This window comes from Struthio camelus, chromosome 9 (assembly GCF_040807025.1).
Source record: "Struthio camelus isolate bStrCam1 chromosome 9, bStrCam1.hap1, whole genome shotgun sequence".
In the NCBI taxonomy this organism is placed as follows: domain Eukaryota; kingdom Metazoa; phylum Chordata; class Aves; order Struthioniformes; family Struthionidae; genus Struthio; species Struthio camelus.
This window is the reverse complement of record NC_090950.1, coordinates 15,657,416-15,676,749: the sequence shown is the minus strand read 5'-3', so window position 1 is coordinate 15,676,749 and position 19,334 is coordinate 15,657,416. Positions and strand designations below refer to the sequence as shown.

The following is a 19,334-nucleotide window of genomic DNA, read 5'->3' as shown; positions in this document are numbered from 1 at the left end:
ATCTAAAGTCCCACAGTTGGATTTTATAAACTCACCATTAACACCATTACAATGGGAAAAAGTAAGTTTTTTAAACTGAATCTATAAAAGTTGTCATTAAAATGCTTTATTATATTTGCCTGACTATAAAACCATTTCCAAAACAGCTCTCAGTATGTTGTGCGTTGAACCTCAAGAACCCTAATTGAAGTCCTACTTGTGAATATGCACTAATTAACATTATCACTTTAAATTAAACTATAACCAAATTTTACAAAATGCAAAGAGGTTTCATGTACACACGTGTAATGTTAAAGCGTCACTTTCAATACATTGCACTGAAATTAAGAACTAAAATTCACTGCTTTACAACTTTTAACTCTGCTCTCTTTTCAGACAAGCAGAGAGAATTCCTCAATCACAAGTTTAAAACCACATATATACTACATATATTGTACGTGCATATATAATGTTCTGTAATACCACATATATACTGTACAAGCCCTTTACAGAACAGCAAACAGTATTTAAATTTACACCTCCTATTTTAAAAACAACTGGCCACTGAACACCATCACATATACAAAGTTTCCATAGTCACTTTTTCTTAAATAGGATTCTTTTAAATTATATTTGTAATGAGTTTAAGTGATGGAGAACACTCCAACAAACAGGACAGAACAATAAATTGTTAAACTACATAGTGCCAAAATTCCAGGAAACTTCACTGACATAAGGTCTGCAACTAAGATACAGTTCAATAAAATAAACAGTTCATATTTAAATTGGAATTTAAGTCCAAATAAAGGTATACAAAAATTTTACTATACATTTTCATTAGCTGAAATCTATTTATTAGTTGCAGAACATTAGCATTTTTCCTTATAACCAGGAATTTGTAGTCTCTATCAGAAATAACAACATTGCTCTCCATCATTCCAGAACGGGCAACCACCAGATACTACTCTACAAAATAATTTACAAAAAATGAGTATCATTTCCCATCAAGCATTTTCATCAGTTAAGATAGTGACATTGACTCTGTACAAGTATGTTCCTGTATTTTTTACAGTCAAATCAGTTCAGAAAAAATAGTAGACAGAACTTCAAGGACTGCCACTAAGTCCACAGCAGTAAAGAGAGAGACCCAAAGGGATACAACCTTTATAAAGAAGCAGCAAAAAGCCCCTAAGATTTCTTTTTTTGAGGGCAGACAAAGAAAAACAATTACGCCTCTTGCTCTCAAAGACTTTCCAAATCCACTTACCTGCAACACTATACATAACTTCTATGTACAGACTTGCCTTGTGAGTAAACAAAAAGCTTAGTTCAAGTGCACCAACAGCAGTAATAGTTCATTAAAAGACAGTGGAAGCAAATAACGTAAGTATTTTTTCCTCTAATACTACTTCCCACAAACTTTTTCTGGGGGTGCATGCATTGTGCGATTCAGGAAAGCCTATAGCACTCAAATTAAGAATCAGTTATCCGCAGTTCTAGACTCTGCAAAAACGTGGCTTAAGGAAGCCCTTCCTGCCCCTGGGAGTTTATGGATGTATAGCATGGCATCACAGGTAAAAGAAAGACATCGAGCAAAAGAATTTCAGAGCTTGGAAACTGCACTCTGCCTGCTGTCAACTGCCACCCTGAGGCAACTGAAACATCAGGTAAAATTCCAGCCAAAACCTAAAAGCAAACAAACAAAAGAACTGGTAGGTATGCAGTTAAAAAGGTGAATCTCACAGGTGGGCTGACACAATGTTGTTTTCTTTAGCCTACTAACAGAAGTGAAGACCTAACCTTGCTGGGGAGAGAGGAGTGTCTGCAGGTTTCTGGCCACAGCAGAATGAAATTAACATTTCTCAATTCTCAGTATCCATGTCCTGTATGGAAGCTTTGGAAAACTACACCTTCCAGCAAGGAGGGGTGCTGGCCCTACCTACGGGGGGGGGGGGGGGGGGGGGGGGGCAATAAAGGAGGCATCACACACAGTCACAAACAGTTACAAAGTGAAATGCAATGATGTTGTTTTAGACACAGTAGATGATATCCTAAGGTAGAACATGAAAAATTTAACAGACACTAAAGCTGTTTCTGCAACAGAGCAAATTCATGCTGTTTTACAATAGCTTAGACTTTCAATTACAGATCTATGGCAGCACACAAGAAATTCTGAGGGCTAACAGCAGTCCAGTGACCAAAGAGGTCCGCAAGTTACCGAGCTGAAGTACAGTGGAATTCTCCAACTTCCCAACAGGGACCAATGTGCTGTGAAATAAATCACCCCTGAATATCAGCGAAGCAATAGAACTTCTACCAAGGTGCACTCTAAGAACTTCTTCTAAAAGAAGTTTCAGCTTACTCCAGAAAATTTATAGACCAACTTTTTCCAGTGCCCACCAACAGCTTTGCAGAGAGCCACATTATTCCACTCTTTTAGCAGTTCCTACTTTTAGCTCTTCTGCTCCCATCTATAAATTTGATTCTTAGCTTTGGTACTGCTTTTGACCCTTCAAGCAATAGCACCCATGAAGCACAAAACAGATCATTCTTGACAAAATCATGCATGGCTATCTGCAAGTTTCTGAATAGCAGCTATTAAAAAAAAAAAAAAAACTAATTTCATTCTCATAGCGCTGCACTTTGCATCCATTTGCACTGCCTTGATGAAAGGGGTGAGGTTTTTTCCCTTAAGAGTTAGATCAGCTGAGCTGACCTAACAGTATCAAAGTCTTTAAAATATTTTTCCCTGTGAACGTTAAAAAGGATGTTGCCTACCTATGTTGAAACCCAGAACAGGATTTTTTTTTTTTTTTTAAATCATGTTTAACTCAACTGAACTAGCTGTTGAAAGAAAAACACTCAAAGGCTGTTCTGTGATTGACGATTTCAGAGATAGGAGGATAACTCGCTTTGTGTTCAAAACACTGACAGAAAAACGTGACGCGTATATCTTTCAGTAGCGTTGCCAGCACAGTCTGCAAATCTCCTCTTATGTCCGTCTCACTGCCCCCACAACTCTGCATGAAACCTATCATTTTTTTACCAGGTTATCTTCCAGCTGCATCACTTTCTCAATCTCTTTCACTGCACAGGTCCCTTAAAGAGTATCATCAGCATAACTGAAGTAGCAAGAGCAGGCTGCTTACATGCCATGCCAGTAAAATAAAGCCTTGTCAAACGGCAGTCTTGGAGGGCAGATGGCTCAGAACTCCTTTACTGAATATAGCCAAGTTTATTCAACTCTCAAAAGAAAAAAAAAAAAAAAGACTACATAAGTGAAATTGATGACTAAGTCCTATCATAAAAGCAGAGCAAAAAACTCTGTCTCAGATTTTGACATTTAAATTTTCTTCCAGCTTCACGGCTGCTTCCAAGTAAAACAGAAGAGAGAAGACTGTTCTTCCAAGGCATCTTTCCCGTAAGCAATGCAAGTGCCCAGAAATCCAGCTCTTCATAGTTTTCCCAAATTTAACAATCTTAAGGTAAAACTGGTTCCCATTATTTCACAAATGCTTAACATGTTCTACACAATATCAAGAAAACTCAGTTTTTTTAAAGTTAAAACTGGTGCCAACAGTAAAACAACAAAGTGCAACAAAAGCTGCTAATAAAATCCAAAACACAATACCGTACCCTTCCAAATGCTGAATGGTATCTTTAGTATTGTAATGGCTGCAAACTTAAATTTAAATATAAGCTTTGCTCCTGCAAAAACTGACAGCTTAAGGGCAAGGTATTCAGAAGAAATTTTGGCATAAGACACTCGGGCCCTGTTTCAACACCCTCCCTTGATCCATCCCCATGCTGCACAGCTGATCATAGAGCCACACGCAACTAGATGACTTTTCCTGATCTAGCTGAACACTTAGGAAAGAGATAGCTGGGCACATTCAGCCAAACCAGTATCCTATTCAGACCAGCTCCCCCTGCTCCCAAATAGCCATGCTGAATGATCTAAAGAGGACAACGTGTGCAAGAGTAGCTGAGGCTAGGGAATTGTTTGTGTCAGCCCAGCTACCAAGAAAATGCAAACAGAACCACAGTGTAAATTAAGATGCTAAAACATAGCTGGGGGCGGGGCGGGGGGGAGAGCACCATATCCCAACCCAACTTTTCTCTTTGTTCTTCCTTTTTCTATCAAGCAGTTTATAATGCAGTCAAGAAAACAAACACTTGCAAACATTGGCAAATTAAGTTTTATAGCTAATGTGTTTACTCTTCACATTTACTAGAATAGCATATACTAATATCATTCACTATTTAAATAGACATCACCTGGAAGCACAAAAGTAAATGGAAAATTGTTTCCTCTGAAGTACTTGCAAGAAATGTTATTCCATTATAATCCTAAATTCAGATGAGCAGGAACTGCTAATATTTAACTTTCTACTACTAGAGAGAAAATAAAAAGGGCACCCCCTTTCACATTTCCAGCAACAAAGAAGTGTACTTATTCTGCTCCTGCTCTTTTTTACAAGTTGAACAATAACACAATAACATTAACACATGGCAAGTTAATGATCATCAGTTTCACCAGCCTTCAGAATCCTTTATCCCACTGGGAGTCATCACACTTTACAAATGCTACATTCTTGCTCTTCATACATGTCAACTTCCCTGTGAAAGCTGCCCACTCACAAGCAGGCTTTCTTTAATATTTGATTAACAGGTACCCTTATTCAAAACCGGCTACTTTTCTCTCTTGCTATTTAGTACCCAATTTGAACAGGATTATATGCAAGATCAGAAAACATGCAATATAGCCACTATTCTCAAAAGACGAAAAAAAAAGAAGTGGTAGAGCCATCCAAGCAAATAACATTTCACTACATCCAGATAATAATTGGACAGAATCAATATCTGCCATTTTAAAATCATATCCTGACACTGACCTGCTGGGCAATCTTGGCCAACCTCTATTTTCCCCTCCTAAATTTGTCTGTCATTCCTATTTCACGTGCAGATTTTACTATCCTAATCTTAAAGTGACAAGGGGATAGATGATACTCTTGCAACACATTTCACACAGAAGAATCTTTCAAATTTATTTAGAAGCTCTCAGCACCATAAAAAGTAGCTACCAACAGAGTCACACAGGCAACTGGTGCTCCTGAACAGGTAGCATCTCCCCGACAGTTTTCAAATAGTGAATCAAACAGATAATGCTTGACTGAATAATAAACTGGATTTTACCTTATAAAACAAAGTGATTGTCTAGACAGTGGCTGGACACTAAGACAGAAGAACAAACACCACATGTACTGAAGGAGAGAAGTCATATCTTACTATAACTGCTACACCATAGCTTTTAGTAGAATGCAGAAAATAAAACGTCATTGTGTTCTTCCGAGGATACAGGCTAGAAGCCAAGAAAGGAACATCTTGAAATTGCCATTAAAATATATCCTATGGAGCCTACAAGACCTATTCGCAAGACCTTGTTTGCAAGTACAATTACTCTTACAACATGCAAATATAATGCACAAAACAAAATGGAGCCTAGAACTTTGATTTTGATATGTAAGTAAATTAATTTTAAAAAAAGAAAATGTTTCATAAATAATTATTTTAAGAAATCAAGTAAACTGGTTATTTGCTTTGACTGTTAAACCACACATACTCATATACAGTCAACTAATAATATTGATCTTTGTGGTTGAACGAATAAGTTAACTACAAAGAAAAACTACAACTATTACAGATTTCAGCTCTGATATGTCATACCTCTTTCTACAGATATCTGAAGAATACCTATATGGATTTACATATCACATGCATTCATGAACTGATACACACACACAAAAAAAGACACCCTCCTGCTCCCCCCACAACAGTCACAAAGTTAAGACTAAAGAACACATATCCCAAGACCTAAGCACGTGCTATTTAATTTCACCTTAAAAAAAGAAGTTCTCCAAGGTCCATGTACTATCACTATTTTCCTTGGCACAAAAGAACATTAACAAGACAAAGAAGATCAGGAACCTAAACGGAAGGAAGAGAATACTGAAATACAGCATATACTTCTAAAGTAATGGGAAATTGGGGTGGGGAACTGTATGAAAATGACAAGATACAGGACCTCCTCAAGGACTCCAGCCCTTGAGAGATCAATGCCCGTGTTTAACTTTACGTTTTCTAGTAGTCCTACTAAGTTCAATGGGATGACTTCATATGGAGAGTTAAGCGTCTGCATACATCTTTGCAGAACAGAGAACTAAGACAGAAAACAATTCTTTTAAAATAACAGCTATCAAAAAAAAGTCATCTCTATAGAAATATTACACTGCCAAAATGACAAATCTAAGGTGTAACTATCCGTAAAAAGAAAGGGATCATATCTGAGTTGTTCTTGTGTATCGTGTTATTGGTTACAGTAACCAACAAGTTATTATTCTGTATCTAATTATACTTTAAAATCCCGAAATGTCTTATTCCCCAAAAGCCTCTGTCCATAAATTAAGATCTACTGTGCTATTAACCAGTAGAGATCTGTGTAGATCTTGGTTGCACTTTCAAGTCAAAGGTACGATCCAAAGAAAGTTTTCTCACAGTATTTGGAGTAATCATAAAACAGAAACAAAAATAACTCTCCTAAGGACACCAACTACTGGGTAAAAAAGGGTCTCATAACTATGATTCAGTTGGCTTCCTAACAATGAAAAAAAAAAAAAAACTGTTTTAGCTGAATATAAAAATGGGCAAAAATTATTAATCTGTATGGGAATGGAAATCCCTAAATCAGAATGTGGCTTCTCTCCCTTCACTGACTTACACAAGAAAGAAAGACTTGGAACAGTTACCAGGAAAAAGAGTTACACAGCACTGCCCTAAGATCTGCAACAAGACTGTTCAAAAGAGAACGTCACTAATCCTCAAACTGTCAACTGCCAAAGCGTCCCCCAAAATATATCGTCCTTCTTATCCTCTACTTTCTCGTGGCAGGGAAGGTGTTAGCGAGCAGGAAGTTCTGTGCTGTTGAGGGTTACTCACAGCACTGGCTTCTGTACATAGCTTTGGACAAGCCTGCCAGAATTCCTGTACGATTTGGATTTCTGGTCTTTAAATCTAACAAACAGTAATTATGGGAAACTGAGTAGCTACAGTGAAGACACAGTGCAACACAACCGTGATTTGGTGAAATTTATAATTACATCGCAAACAAAACAGGAGCCTCAATCTCACGTTAACCATTGCTTTCTCACTCGCAATTCAGAAACTGGCCCCAAGCAGGCACCAGGACCCCCAGCACGGGCGAAGTCAAACAGGAACGCGGGCGTCGGCAAGGCTCAGGCATCAACTAGCCACCCAAAACGCATTTCGGCGCCGTTAAAAGAGCACGGACCCCGCCTGCCAGCGCACCCGCTCCCTCCGGCACCCCGCGCTCCTCGCCGCCCGCCCACACGCCCCTCCACCCGGGGGTGCCGGAGAGGCCGGCAGGCACCGGGCCCAGGCCGGGCCCAGCAGGGGCGGCGCCCCGCGAGGGACGCGGCCCCGGCCCCGCCGCCCCCCCGGGCAGCGGGCAGGGGCAGAGCAGGCCGCAGCGCCCGCGCCTCGCGGCCCCGCGCGCCCCGCGGCTGGCAGGCGGGTGGGTGGGCGGCCGGGCGGCGGCGGCGGGCGCCCCCCCGGCGGCGGCGGCGGCGGCGGGCGGCGCGCGGGCCCCGCGGAACGGCCTCACCTTCCCACTGGCTTTCTGCGAGCCGCCGGGCGTCTTGTCCGCCATCTTGCTTCTCCCCTCGCTCAGCCCGGGCGGCGAGGAGTCGAGCGCCGAGTCCACGGATGGCGAAGAGGAGGGGAAAGGCCCCCGAGACGCAGGGCGCCAAGTCGATAGCCGAGCTAGCGATGGGGGGCGCCGGCCGTTGGCGCCGGCGGCGGCGCCCGTGGGTGGCGGGGACCTTGGGCTGCCCACGCGCGCCCTGCCCGCCCACGCGGGCCGCCCTCGCCCGCGGCCCCCGGAGCGGAGCCGCGCCGCGCCGCGGCGGGGCAGGGCAGGGCGAGGCGGCTCACGGCAGCCCGCGGGTCTCCTTACGGCTTCGGGCTCGTGCCCGAGGCCTGCCTCGTCCTCCTCGCTAGCTGCTTAGTCATGGCGGCCGCTCCTACGCGCCTCCCCACGTCTCGTTTTAAAGCGTTATTTCGTAACTGGCCTACGGTTTTGGCTCAGTCTTGGTCTAAATGAGTTAAACGCTGGAAAAGTTATTTTCTCATATTGCTAAGGAATGAGTTGAGAATTAAATCCAGGGAGGGCAAAGGCCTACCGTCAAGTCAGGCTGCCTGGCCTGCAGCAAAGCGTATTCCCCTTGAAGTACAGCCAGCCGTGAGACGGCCTTAGCGCGCAGAAACCCGGCTCTGACGAGCGTCGCTTTTCTTTGCAGTCTGGGTTTGTACAGTAGCATTAGACGCTGACACAGGTGCGAGCAGCTTCTCGCATCCAGGCCCAGCAGGAACTAAGCCCAGGTATTCTGCGAATAACTTCCTACAGGACCTCTGCAAAGAAGGTCTGTTAGTCAAGGACTAACATAGGCCCAGGAGCGCCGCGGCCAGCGCCATCCCTCCCCCCGCCATCCGTTCCCGGGGGTGTTAGCAGCCGCGGAGCCTGACCAGGTGGGATGCCCAGCCGCCTCCACTGGGCTGAATTGCAGCACCAGCAGTCAGACACCCACCACTTGTCACGGTGACTCGCTGAAGTCTTCCCACAGTGGGAAGGTAAAGGGTCTCTCTGGCAGAGGCCATATCCATTGCTACAAGCCAAAATCGTGCCGATTGTGTTTCCACAGTGGTGCGCCGAGGCAGACCAGACCGCACCAGCAGGGCTACATCCCCCTGTTGCTACCAGCCCTTTGGCTTTCACGGGGTATGTGGCCCATCTGGATTTCTTGCTCTAACATTAGCAGAGACAAAATTGAATGAAGTTGCTAGGCAACCCAAATTTGCTTAGCAACCGGCTGCATTAAGCCAGCCAGGCATAAGGAGCCTTGGCAGCCAGCACCATGAGTCCGCACCCCCTGAAACCGTTCTGTCCCTCCGCAGCTATTCCTGGGCACATCTATTGCCCCCTACTGTATACATATACAGACCCGTGCTGCTAATCACTGTATTTTGAAGAGGCACCAGCAACACTGTGAACCAATATGAAGAACACGTGGTCACGTATGAGAAACTCTAATGGAAGAAGGTCTTTATTCAGATACAAAATACTGACCTGTCTTGCCTGAGCAATGCCTATTTTGGCCTTTCTGTACAGCCCTCTTCATCTGTGGGTCATGTTCCTAGACACTGAGCATTGTGTGGTCATATCATCTGGCAGGTAAGATTTGCCTCTAAACACCTAACAAAGTGAAATAGAAAGAATATTCTTATAAACAACATTAAAGTACTGCATCAAATCTGGAAAAGCCCAGGAATGGTGAAGAGGATAGCACAACATATCCTCCATTCCTAGATTTGATAGCACAACACCACGACAATATTTTTAGAACATTGCTTAAGTAGAAATTATGACCCAAGGTCACATTGCATTTCACGTGAATCTTGCATTCCCTTGCTTTTATTGATTTTCATCATAGTAGGGTTAAGAGAGTACTTAAGGGAAAGACAGCATATCCACAGAAATGGATGAAAGCTTTAAATCCACTGACTCCGAACACCTACTCCCCTGTGAGCTCCAGTAGGGAGCAGAGTCTAAGCTAATAACCCCATTGACATGATGGAAGAAGGAGTGGGAGCTTCCAGAAGGGGCAAAAAGAAAGCAAGAGGGACAAGAAGTAGCGTCAGGGTAAAGAGGGCAGAGGAAATTGCATAGGATGAGGAGTTTAAGGGGGATGGCAAAGAAAACCCCGAAAGAAAAGGTAACGGAAGAAAAAAGAATAGTGAAAATAACACACTGGAGGTGAAAGGGAGACAAAGAGCAGATGCGGTAAGGAGGTCACACAGGTCTCAGTTCATGAAGGTACCTAAACAAATGCTTAACTTTAGGCTCAAAAGTAATTCTGTTGACTTTGGTGGGACTATGCGTACACCTAATACTTAGTATAAGGTTAATACAAGTCTTAGTGAGGAGTGGAAATAGGCCTCTCTCCTTTCACTACATCTAGATTAGATTACAGCTGCAGATCTTTCCAGACTGACTAAAGATCTCCAGGAAACTTCACCTGCTGCAGAAGGTATGCATCCCTCTTCTCAGGGAGATGATCTGATGTTACCCAGCTACTGTCCAGCTGTCTTTAAGGTGAAGCTTTAGATGCAAGTCTTTTTACGGCTCTTGCTCCATAAGAGATAAAAAAACCACAGGTGCTGAAATGCCATTTAAGTTAGCAGATCTGGGTACATCTACTTTCCTGAAAAGGTAGTGACCTTATAGCTTTGGTCATATAGGGTGACGTATAAATTTGAGATAGCAAAATGATAGCTAAAGAGAGCCGATTATAGTACAGGTCCTGTCACGTACTGTCAAAAGGGCTTGAGTAGCTTTACTAATTAGTGAGCAGACTGGGTGGAATTAACATTACTGCATTATGAAAAAGAACAGTTGATCAGGATTTCAAGGAAAGGAGAAATCTCACTCAAAAATGGAAGTGTCTTTGAAGCTACTCTTAGACTGTAGAGTGTGACACTAAGCTCTCCCACCTACAATCTTCCACTCAGAATGAAGCTGTTGATGTTATGGCTTTACTTCAGTTGGAAATTTCTGCTTCTCCTTCAATCTTTCCCTTTACTTCAGGGGCTTCCTTTACAGTCATTGTAATTGATTCCTTTCCTGACCTCCACATGAAGTCTTTCAGTAATGACCACTTGTTTATGATGGCAATTACATTTTTACAGAGAAATTTTATTAACATACTCATTTATTTGATTGCGGTGCTACATTTATTGATTATTGTCAGAAAAGAGCCTTGAAGTACGTTTCTGCTCTAGGAAATGACTCTCAAAAGACATCATGGAGTTCCTCACATACTTTTTCCAACATCTCACTACTGATTTTGCTCAGTTTACAAATAAAAGGAAGATTGTTTTCTAACTCACAGCTTTGCAAACTTAAAATGTCTGCTTTCTGAAAGGCAGGACAGACTTTTTTCTGATACGGATATCAGTAAAGACGATTCTGCTATATCAGTTATGTAGTGCCACCCGTGCACACTGTGTCCCCGGCCTGTCCCCCCGCAGCCGTGGCCGTGGCCGAGCCTGGGGCTCCGGCGCGACGTTGTTGCCAGCTCCATAGTGGCGCAGCGCAAGAGAAATCCCAGGCCCCTTTCTGATCAATATGTAAGAGCAGCGGTGTGGCCAAAAGTAAAAACTATATGTAACCATTTCTTGTTCCCCATGTGAGTGGCTTGTATACAGCAGCGCGAGTCGACTGGGGGGAAAAGCAGCCTTTTGAGGTCATCGTGCACTATCGCTGGCCTCCGCAAGAGGGCACATCCAGCGCATTTCCGAAGAAAATTAAAATTGCATGCCACCATTGGTGCAGAAACCTGGCGTAGACGCCGTGACATGCGGCTTTTAATTTCCTGAAGCTGCATTTCCTCTGCAGTCCTGACAGGCTTCTTAGTCAGGTATTTATTACCCAGCTGCACCAATCTGTGCATCTTGGTGCTCGTGCCGGGTGAATTTACTGCTGGTAGCACCGCACTGACTGTGAGATCATTACTCAAGGGATGGGTTCATCCCTGTTGTGTGTTATTCCCTGCCTACGCCGAGCAATGCCAGGCTGGGGGGCAGCAGCTCCGTCAGGGTGGGCCCGAACTCCCAGCTGCTGCTTATACCAATAACTCCCAGCAGAAAATAATCTCAAGCCTCTTGCAAGGAAACCTATAATCTCCATAGATGAGCTCCCAAATTCAGACTGGGCAGTGATATTACGTTGTTATATTATGATTTCTACCTTCTGAATCGATAGCTCACACCAAAAATATCAAAATTATTATTATTATTATTATATCTCTATAGATACAAATTGCTTTACATTCCAGTCAAGTAACTGGCTGACCAGACAGTACTACTGCAACTAAGACAACAGTAGGCTAGACAGAGAAGGGCCATGTAGCAAAAATACACATTTCTCCTTGCTCTTCATGCCTCCCTCCACCATGTTTGCAAAATAACCATAGCAAAAAAACCCCGGTAATGGATTCGGAGCTAAGGATCTGGAGACCTCTAGGATTCTTTAAAGAAGTGTTCAGGAAGTTTGCTGAGCTCCCTTCAGAAGGGAGCTGCGTTTTACTTGAAGATGCAGCAGTAAGCATTTGCTATCCAGAGCCTCATCTTCTGCGCTGAGGACCCCCCTCCAGCTCTGCAACCACCTGCAGCGCTTTGCAGTGCCAGTTTGGGGGAGGAGGAAGAAAGAAAACTCACCTTGGACGGCAAGATTTGGGGACAACTCCCTCAAACTTGTCCACAGAAACTTGTCCACAGAAAGGAATGGTGTTGGTCAGGGCAAGCAAGAGATGGATTAGGCAGGATCTAATAGCTTCAGAATCCAAGCCCCATCCTTCTCTTTCAGTTGTCCTACCGTGTTCTTGGGAACCACTTCAGCAGGTAGTGGAGTCATGGGATTAGCCATCCCTGACCTCCTTCTGGATTTTTTTTTTTTTTTACATGTTAGCGGACACAGATGCAGCAATGAGTTAGAAGCAAACCAGCTAGGGAACTTGTGCTGGAGAAAAGGGGCACACAGGGCTGCAGGAGGAGAAGCTAGATGCTGCTCAGCAATCTTGGGACTGTGATAAAAGCAAACATCTAGCTGGAAAGAGGAATATGCTCTCAGATGCTAGAATTTTGGGGCCACTAATGTTTAGAAAATTTGTGCTCCGTTTGGCCTCAATCCCTTTATTTTAATCCACCTCATTAATCCTTTTTAATTATCCACACTATTGTTTAAATCCTCTGCTTACTGCACAGTTTCTATGCTCTTTTGTAATTAATAAACTGCACCAAATTAAGAGCAACGTGATCCAGAGCATGCTGTGAAAGGGAAAAACAAGAAGAATATAGCTAGTGTTTCAAAGGTCATCTCTAAAGATACTTTTCATAATGAATTGTACTCCTGAATCTATGCTATTTATAACACATTGCAATCATGCACAGTTAGTGAATGACAACACATGTCAGTGTCTTGGGCTTAATGGGAGAGAAAAGGAAAAGAGGAGAGAGGGAAGGAAGAGAAGCAGTAAGATGCAGAAATCAGTGGAAGATTAATGCTGGAAAAGGTAGACTAATATATAATAATTATAATATTAAGAAGGAAACGTTAGACATTTTTCATTATAATACAGTAGGTCTGGTTGTATGCAAACCTGGAGTTGTTTGTTAACTGTTGTTACAATAACAGATATCATTAGCCAGTATACTAGGGAAAATCATGAATTGTCATAAATAATTAATATTAAACTACATTAAGTAAACCACATGTTGTGGTGCATTACGCTTGTCTTTCCGTCTGTTTTTTTTTTCCCCTCCACTTTCAGGGAAGATCTTTCTCCATTCCTGTCACCTCAGGCGAGAGCGCAGCAGAACTGCTGCAGTCCTTCTGCAAAGGTGGGTGTGAGGCAAGGGGAGAGGAAGGAGTTAAAGTGCCGTGGGAGTCCTCCACCCTGCAGCAAAGGAGAAGCATCTGAGGGCACAAGCAGGGCATGGCAGCAGTGGGGCAGAAGTGCAGCTAATAGGTGGACAGGTTTGCAACCCTATGACTCTTTTCATACTCTCAGCAGTGGCTCACAAAGCCTTAAAGCCACAGTCAGTGTGTGCTGTTTTCCTATTGCTTAGCCAGCAGTCTTTTCCCTTATTCCACCCTCCATATCCTCCCACTGCCTGAGACTGAAAACTGCTAGGCAAGGACTCTCAAAATAGGTCATGTGCCCTCCCGCAATGTCCTCGGTGTGGCTAGGAAGCCATGGATGTGCAGCAAGGTGGATGAAAGCAAGGCAGGGATGAGGTGCAGGCAGCACACACAGGAGACAAGGTAGTTTGGGTTGCTAGAAGCCACTGACCTGAGCTGACATGTTTAGCAGGGACACCAAAATAACAACAAAGAGCAATAGAGAGAGAGGCTGAGAGGGGGCTTCGTGGCTCCAAGGTTCTCAGCCTTGGACTTTGTGCTCCAGCTCTGTCTGCTCTCTGTCTCCTGGCTGGATCTTCCCAGTGTTGCTCCATGTCCTGGCGCTGACACCCTACCTTCTCCCAGCTCCGAGTCCTGCTCTGACCCTGCCTGTCAGCAGCCACTTCCCCTTCCAAGCCTGCTCTCCTGGGAGATGGGCCTTACTGTTTTGGGAACTAGCTTTGGGAAGCTGGATTTCTCAGCGGCGAGCACCATTACTCAAACTGGTCGCGGGCAAAATCTGGCTTCTGCTGTCTGGATGAGAACGGTCAGTAATTTGCAGTGTATTTTCCAGGCGTTAGTGTTAGTACCAAGTGAAGGCTTAACTCCTACCATTCTCATGCAGCTTTCTGGTCACAGTGAATTTGCCTGTGCGGCTGGAATCCAGATGTACAAATTTATCATCTACTTAACAGCATGGAAATTCAAGATAAGTGCAACAGCAGTCTCCTCCTTGTCCGTACCAGGGGTCCCTCCTTTCAGCGTACCAACAGTGAGTATCAATTTGTGCTCTGGAAAACACCCTCACTCAGCGTTTGAGTTACCTGTGCACGTACAAACAAAATTTTCCTTAGCTATGCACTTTACAAGTCCTCACAGAGGACAAGTTGTACTTTGCTCTAGCTGTGAGCATGTTGTAGTTTGGGCAGTGGTGGATTCTGACCATGGAAAACACACGTGAAATATGCATACCCCTAACAGGCTGTTCTTCATCTCAGTGAAGCTAATTTCACTTCACTACCTGTATTCAGACATGCTGCTTTCCAGAAAACCACAAGTTCTACCCCTAATCTGTCAAAAACAATAATTTTTTTAAAAAATCACATTCTGAGAAATTTTCTTAAAATGTGAAATTTGCTGTGTTGAGCATTTTTCAGATTATTTCAGATTGGTTTTATTGCAGTTTTTTTTAAAGCATAAGCAGCACAAACCTGAAAGTGTTCAACTTTAAGGTAAAGGGAGCAGAAACTTAGAAGCTCCTAGTGAAAGACAGGTTAGAAAGAAAATTTTTATGCAACCACGATTGTGTCACTCATTGTTATTCTCTTTACCATATCTAGCTTTTCAAACCTCAAAGGATAAGTGAGGCTTTAAAATACAAGTATCACTTTCACATTTGTTTATTTCTTTATCTATTAAGGAATTGTGTTTATAAAGTGTAACCGGCTCTAGTTAGTTACACAAGAAGGAGAAAATGATGCAAGAATTCCTGTTTATCAAGTCTGAAAAGAATAGTGGGTAGAATATCTAGAGGCAAGTTAATCTCACAGAATCACAGAATCACAGAATCGTTGAGGTTGGAAGGGACCTCTGGAGATCATCTAGTCCAACCTCCCTGTTCAAGCAGGGTCACCTAGAGCATGTTGCCCAGGATCACAATCTCTTCAATTTTAGATCAAAGCACTATGCATATTCAGTTATGAAAGATGGTAATCACTGCAGTAGAAAGTTACCCATCAAGACATTACTTTCAAGAGATTGATACAGACTTGAGAAAAGATAAAAGATCATGTGGGAACCAAAGGACCAAGTTTTTACAACTGATTATCAGTTTAGATGTTCTCCCAGGGAAACGGCAAGCATAAGCTACGTGAGATGAAGTTAGCTGAGGCTAGAGCTTCTCTTTCTTTAACATCTACCCGTTTAAAATAGCACCAAATTCTGCCCTCTCTCACAGAGTCGGTATGGTTCCAGGGACAGATGTCCAAATAGAATCAGATTTACTGAAGAGGTTTCAGTGAAGAAGGATTACAAAAAAAAAAACAGAGCAAACAGAAAGGTTAAATGTTTTTACTCCAGTAAGATTTCTTATTAAGAAAAAGTTCAGTAAAATGCAGGCTGGAGGTGAAAATATATAAAAGGCAAAAGAAATAGAGAGAGACGGAGTTGGACGGTAAAGGATTATATCAAGCAAGAACTCTTACGGGTGATGTTTGCCCCTGTGAGTGGGCTGAACGGGGTGAGGCAGCAGATGTATCGCCCAAATCTTCCAAACACTGTGGTTAATCTTCCAAACACCACAGTCGCTTATTAACAAGAGGACTTTGTCACCAGTTGTAGACTTAAGTTAATTTGTTTACTCATTCAGAAAGGCAATGGATAATACGAGGGCTAAGTAGGACCTCTTCCCTAGCATGCCGAGTACTTTAGGGTGCAGATAATGAAACTGGCCCTTTTTCAGCTAAAAGGCATGATTTCATTGGGGAGAGCTGAAGAAATACAGAATATCTTACAGGGCTTTTGATACTTCAGACAAATGATATCTTGTGAAAGGACCTAAAATATGAATAAAGCAAAAGTATAATACAGGGAAAAAAACACATTTGGTATTTTGCCACATCTTTTTCGTTGGCTCTTCAGCCAGGGCAGACTAACGTTATCTTAAATTATTTACCTCATTAGTGCCTTCGTCAGTGTTTTCAGACTTTTCTCAAAGGTTATTTGGAGACACTGCCTGCAAAATATTCTACGAATGACAGAAGAAACTGTGGTATATGCTGACCATGCCCTTCTAAATATAGACTCTCAGACTTAGAGAAACATACTGAGGCCTCTTCCACCCTACAGTATGTGGGCTCCTCTCTGTGACCTCCAAATGCCCCTGGCTTTCCCTCGTCTACCGCATAATAGTCAAGTAATACTAACCTTGACGGACCATGTATGAATATGAGGCTATTTTGAGGTCATAAGTGCTTTAAATTGTAAGCTTCCTAGTATCCTTCTCCACAGCTGGCTTGGGAACAGAATAATTAACTCAATGTAAGATGTATCGAGTCATCTTTATGAAAGCCAAATCTGTCCTCCGAGACCTTTCTCTCCTGTGATGAGGCAGCCTTGGAAAAAAGGAAAGAAACAGATCGTTAGTAATGAGTTTTATTAATGCAGCCACAAAAGCCACGTTGCTGTCACTTGGAATTGACATGAACTATGATCTCTAGAAGCTCAGCGATCACTATGACCCTTTCTGTCCACACCAGAAGTCCCAATTTATGCACGTGCGACATCACTTACAGGCTTGGGACAAGCCAAAGCTGGATCCCCACACAGAGGCAGAGAGAAGAACCCCTTTGTTTATCTGTAACACTGCTTTTATTTATCTGTAACACACTGTTAACAGGTAGACCCCTAGAGACAAAGCAGACAAAACTAGGTTGCTTCCATGGGCCTGTCCTTCCTCAAAGTCTCGTATGTACGAATCTCTCCAGTGACTCTCAGCACCAGCCAGGCCTCTCTCCCCGCGCATCAGGTGGAGATCTGCTCTTCTTCCCCATGAGTCACCAGCTCCACAACCCTTTTTACTTCTAGCCCACATTCGAGGCTGTACGCCTACTGCAGACTTAGCATGGCAGGGCAGAGAAGACTGAGCTCCATCTATTCACCCTCTTTCCATACCAAGAGATCATGAGAAAAGGAGCCACTAACCCCAAGTGCTGGAAATCAGAAAGCCCCATCCCTCTAAATATTATTTTGAGACATCTCAAAATACTACACAAAGACATCAGTTGCAGGCTGGAATTTCCAAATATTTGCCTTCTCTGCAGTGTTGGCAGTGAGGGTCTTCACCAATAGCCACACAGCCGAATAGCCACTGGCACTGTGGCATAGTCTTAAACCAGAACAAATTCCACCTCCTCCACTGAGCCCATGCTGCTCCCAGCATAACCCAGCAGGTGCTTCTCTTAGGCGGCCCCAGCCACCCCAGCAACCTCCTCCAGCTCCGGAGAAACCCTCTGGCGTACTCCCTGAGGCAAGAGGGCTGGACGCCCACACCAGTGAGAGTCTGGAGGTTGCATGGAAGTCAGAACGCGTCAGACAAGCCCTGCTGCTGCTGCTGCTGCTGCTGCTGCTGCTGCTGCTGCTGCTGCTGCTGCTATTGCAAGGGCAGCAGTTCCCAAGCAGCGGCTCTTGTTGTTGTTGTTGTTGTTTAGACACCATCTGTTGCAACAGCTGCTGGTGGTTTCCCAACAGGCACTGTAACACAGGTCTAAATCCAGATTGCTGCTAGTCACCCACCTTTCCATATCTAGTCTTGAAGAGGGAGGTTGAAGACCACAGTCACCCCAGGCTTCTTCCCTAGGCCTGCAGTGACACTGCCTCCATATCAAATACCAAGTGACGGATGGAGGCCCTCCTGTCTTGCGGTCAGTGGAGGCTCAGCGCGGGAGGGCAGGCACCTTTCGCAAAGCGGCTTGTCAGTCACTCCTGGAGGAGTGTCAAGTTGTGGTCTTTTTCCACACCAATCACTTCCCACCTACCGTCTTGCCCTCTAAAGCACCTGGCCATCAGAACTCATTCAGCCCGTTACCCAAGAAATAGATCTGAGTTTGCTTTTTGCCTCCTCCTGTTGACTTTTCAGCACTGTTCAACCTGGTTTGTTTCTATAGCAGAACTCTCTGATCTTTAAGAGTTTGTGTACTTTTTATAAAGATTGTAAGCAATGTTGTCAGTCTGCCCTACTTTAGACAGTTCGGTAAAATCTGCATTTTTTCTGTAATGAAAAACGTATTGACAATTACTTTCAGCAACACATTTTTACTACACTTATTCTGATTTTTTTGTGCCAAATTTTAAAAACATATTTTTGATTACCTTTATGTTCAGAAGATCTTGCATATTATCATGAATCACTACTGAACAGCAGACTTGTGTAAGTCTTTGGGCAGAGCGTCCAAATTACACTGGACTTCAGTTTATGCTACAGCGGCATGTGTTGCATATCACAATGTAACAAAGACATGTGAAAAGCCAGAGACACCAGACTCACATGAACTGAAAACAAACAAAAGGGAGACGCATCAAAACAGCGGAGAACAATTCCTTATTCTGTTTGACTCCTACCTGAACCTGCAGCAGTGCTTTCTGCACCGTCTCCTGTTTACTTACAACTTGCTAATAATGTACAGCAACATGCTTACGGTGCTTTTCTCTGTACATTCTGATTATGTAACTGCACTGATGACATAACCGTACGGCTGATAAATGTAGGATTTGTCTAAGGACCAACACGGGGCAGCTACCGCCGGGCTGCGACCGCGGCTCCCTGCGAGCCGCCTGGGGCCGCCGCCGCCCCATCGCCTCTGCCGCCGGGGCCGCCGCCGGCCCGTCACCTCCCATCGCGGTGCCGCCCCCGGTGGGCAGCGCGGCACCGGGGGGGACTCGGGGCCCGGGCGGGCTCGCCGAGGTAAGAATAAAGCAGAAACCGTGAGAAGCAGAGCAACGGCCCGGCGCGGCCGCCCCGCGAGCAGCCGCCCGCTGCGGGGGG

The 19,334-nt window shown here is 43.9% G+C and overlaps 1 protein-coding gene and 1 long non-coding RNA gene across 6 annotated transcripts in view; one reads left to right on the top strand and one right to left on the bottom strand.

The window, feature by feature from the left end:
* The window catches only part of U2SURP (U2 snRNP associated SURP domain containing), a 48,494-nt gene extending 40,584 nt beyond the window's left edge, over positions 1–7,910 (bottom strand). For all 4 annotated transcript variants that reach the window (XM_068954217.1, XM_068954219.1, XM_068954218.1 and 1 more), the window contains exon 1: positions 7,661–7,910. In XM_068954217.1, the coding sequence (XP_068810318.1) occupies positions 7,661–7,705 (45 nt within the window). In that variant the 5' untranslated portion in view covers positions 7,706–7,910. The remainder of the gene's footprint in view (positions 1–7,660) is intronic.
* Positions 7,911–14,096: 6,186 nt separating this feature from the next.
* On the top strand, positions 14,097–19,002 carry LOC138068151 (uncharacterized). 2 transcript variants are annotated; one of them, XR_011142801.1, is made up of 3 exons: positions 14,097–14,339; positions 14,418–14,564; positions 18,674–19,002. It is a non-coding gene; the product is annotated as an uncharacterized lncRNA (long non-coding RNA). The 2 variants fall into 2 exon arrangements; XR_011142800.1 differs by lacking the exon at positions 18,674–19,002 and adding an exon at positions 16,475–16,563.
* Positions 19,003–19,334: the final 332 nt, after the last annotated feature.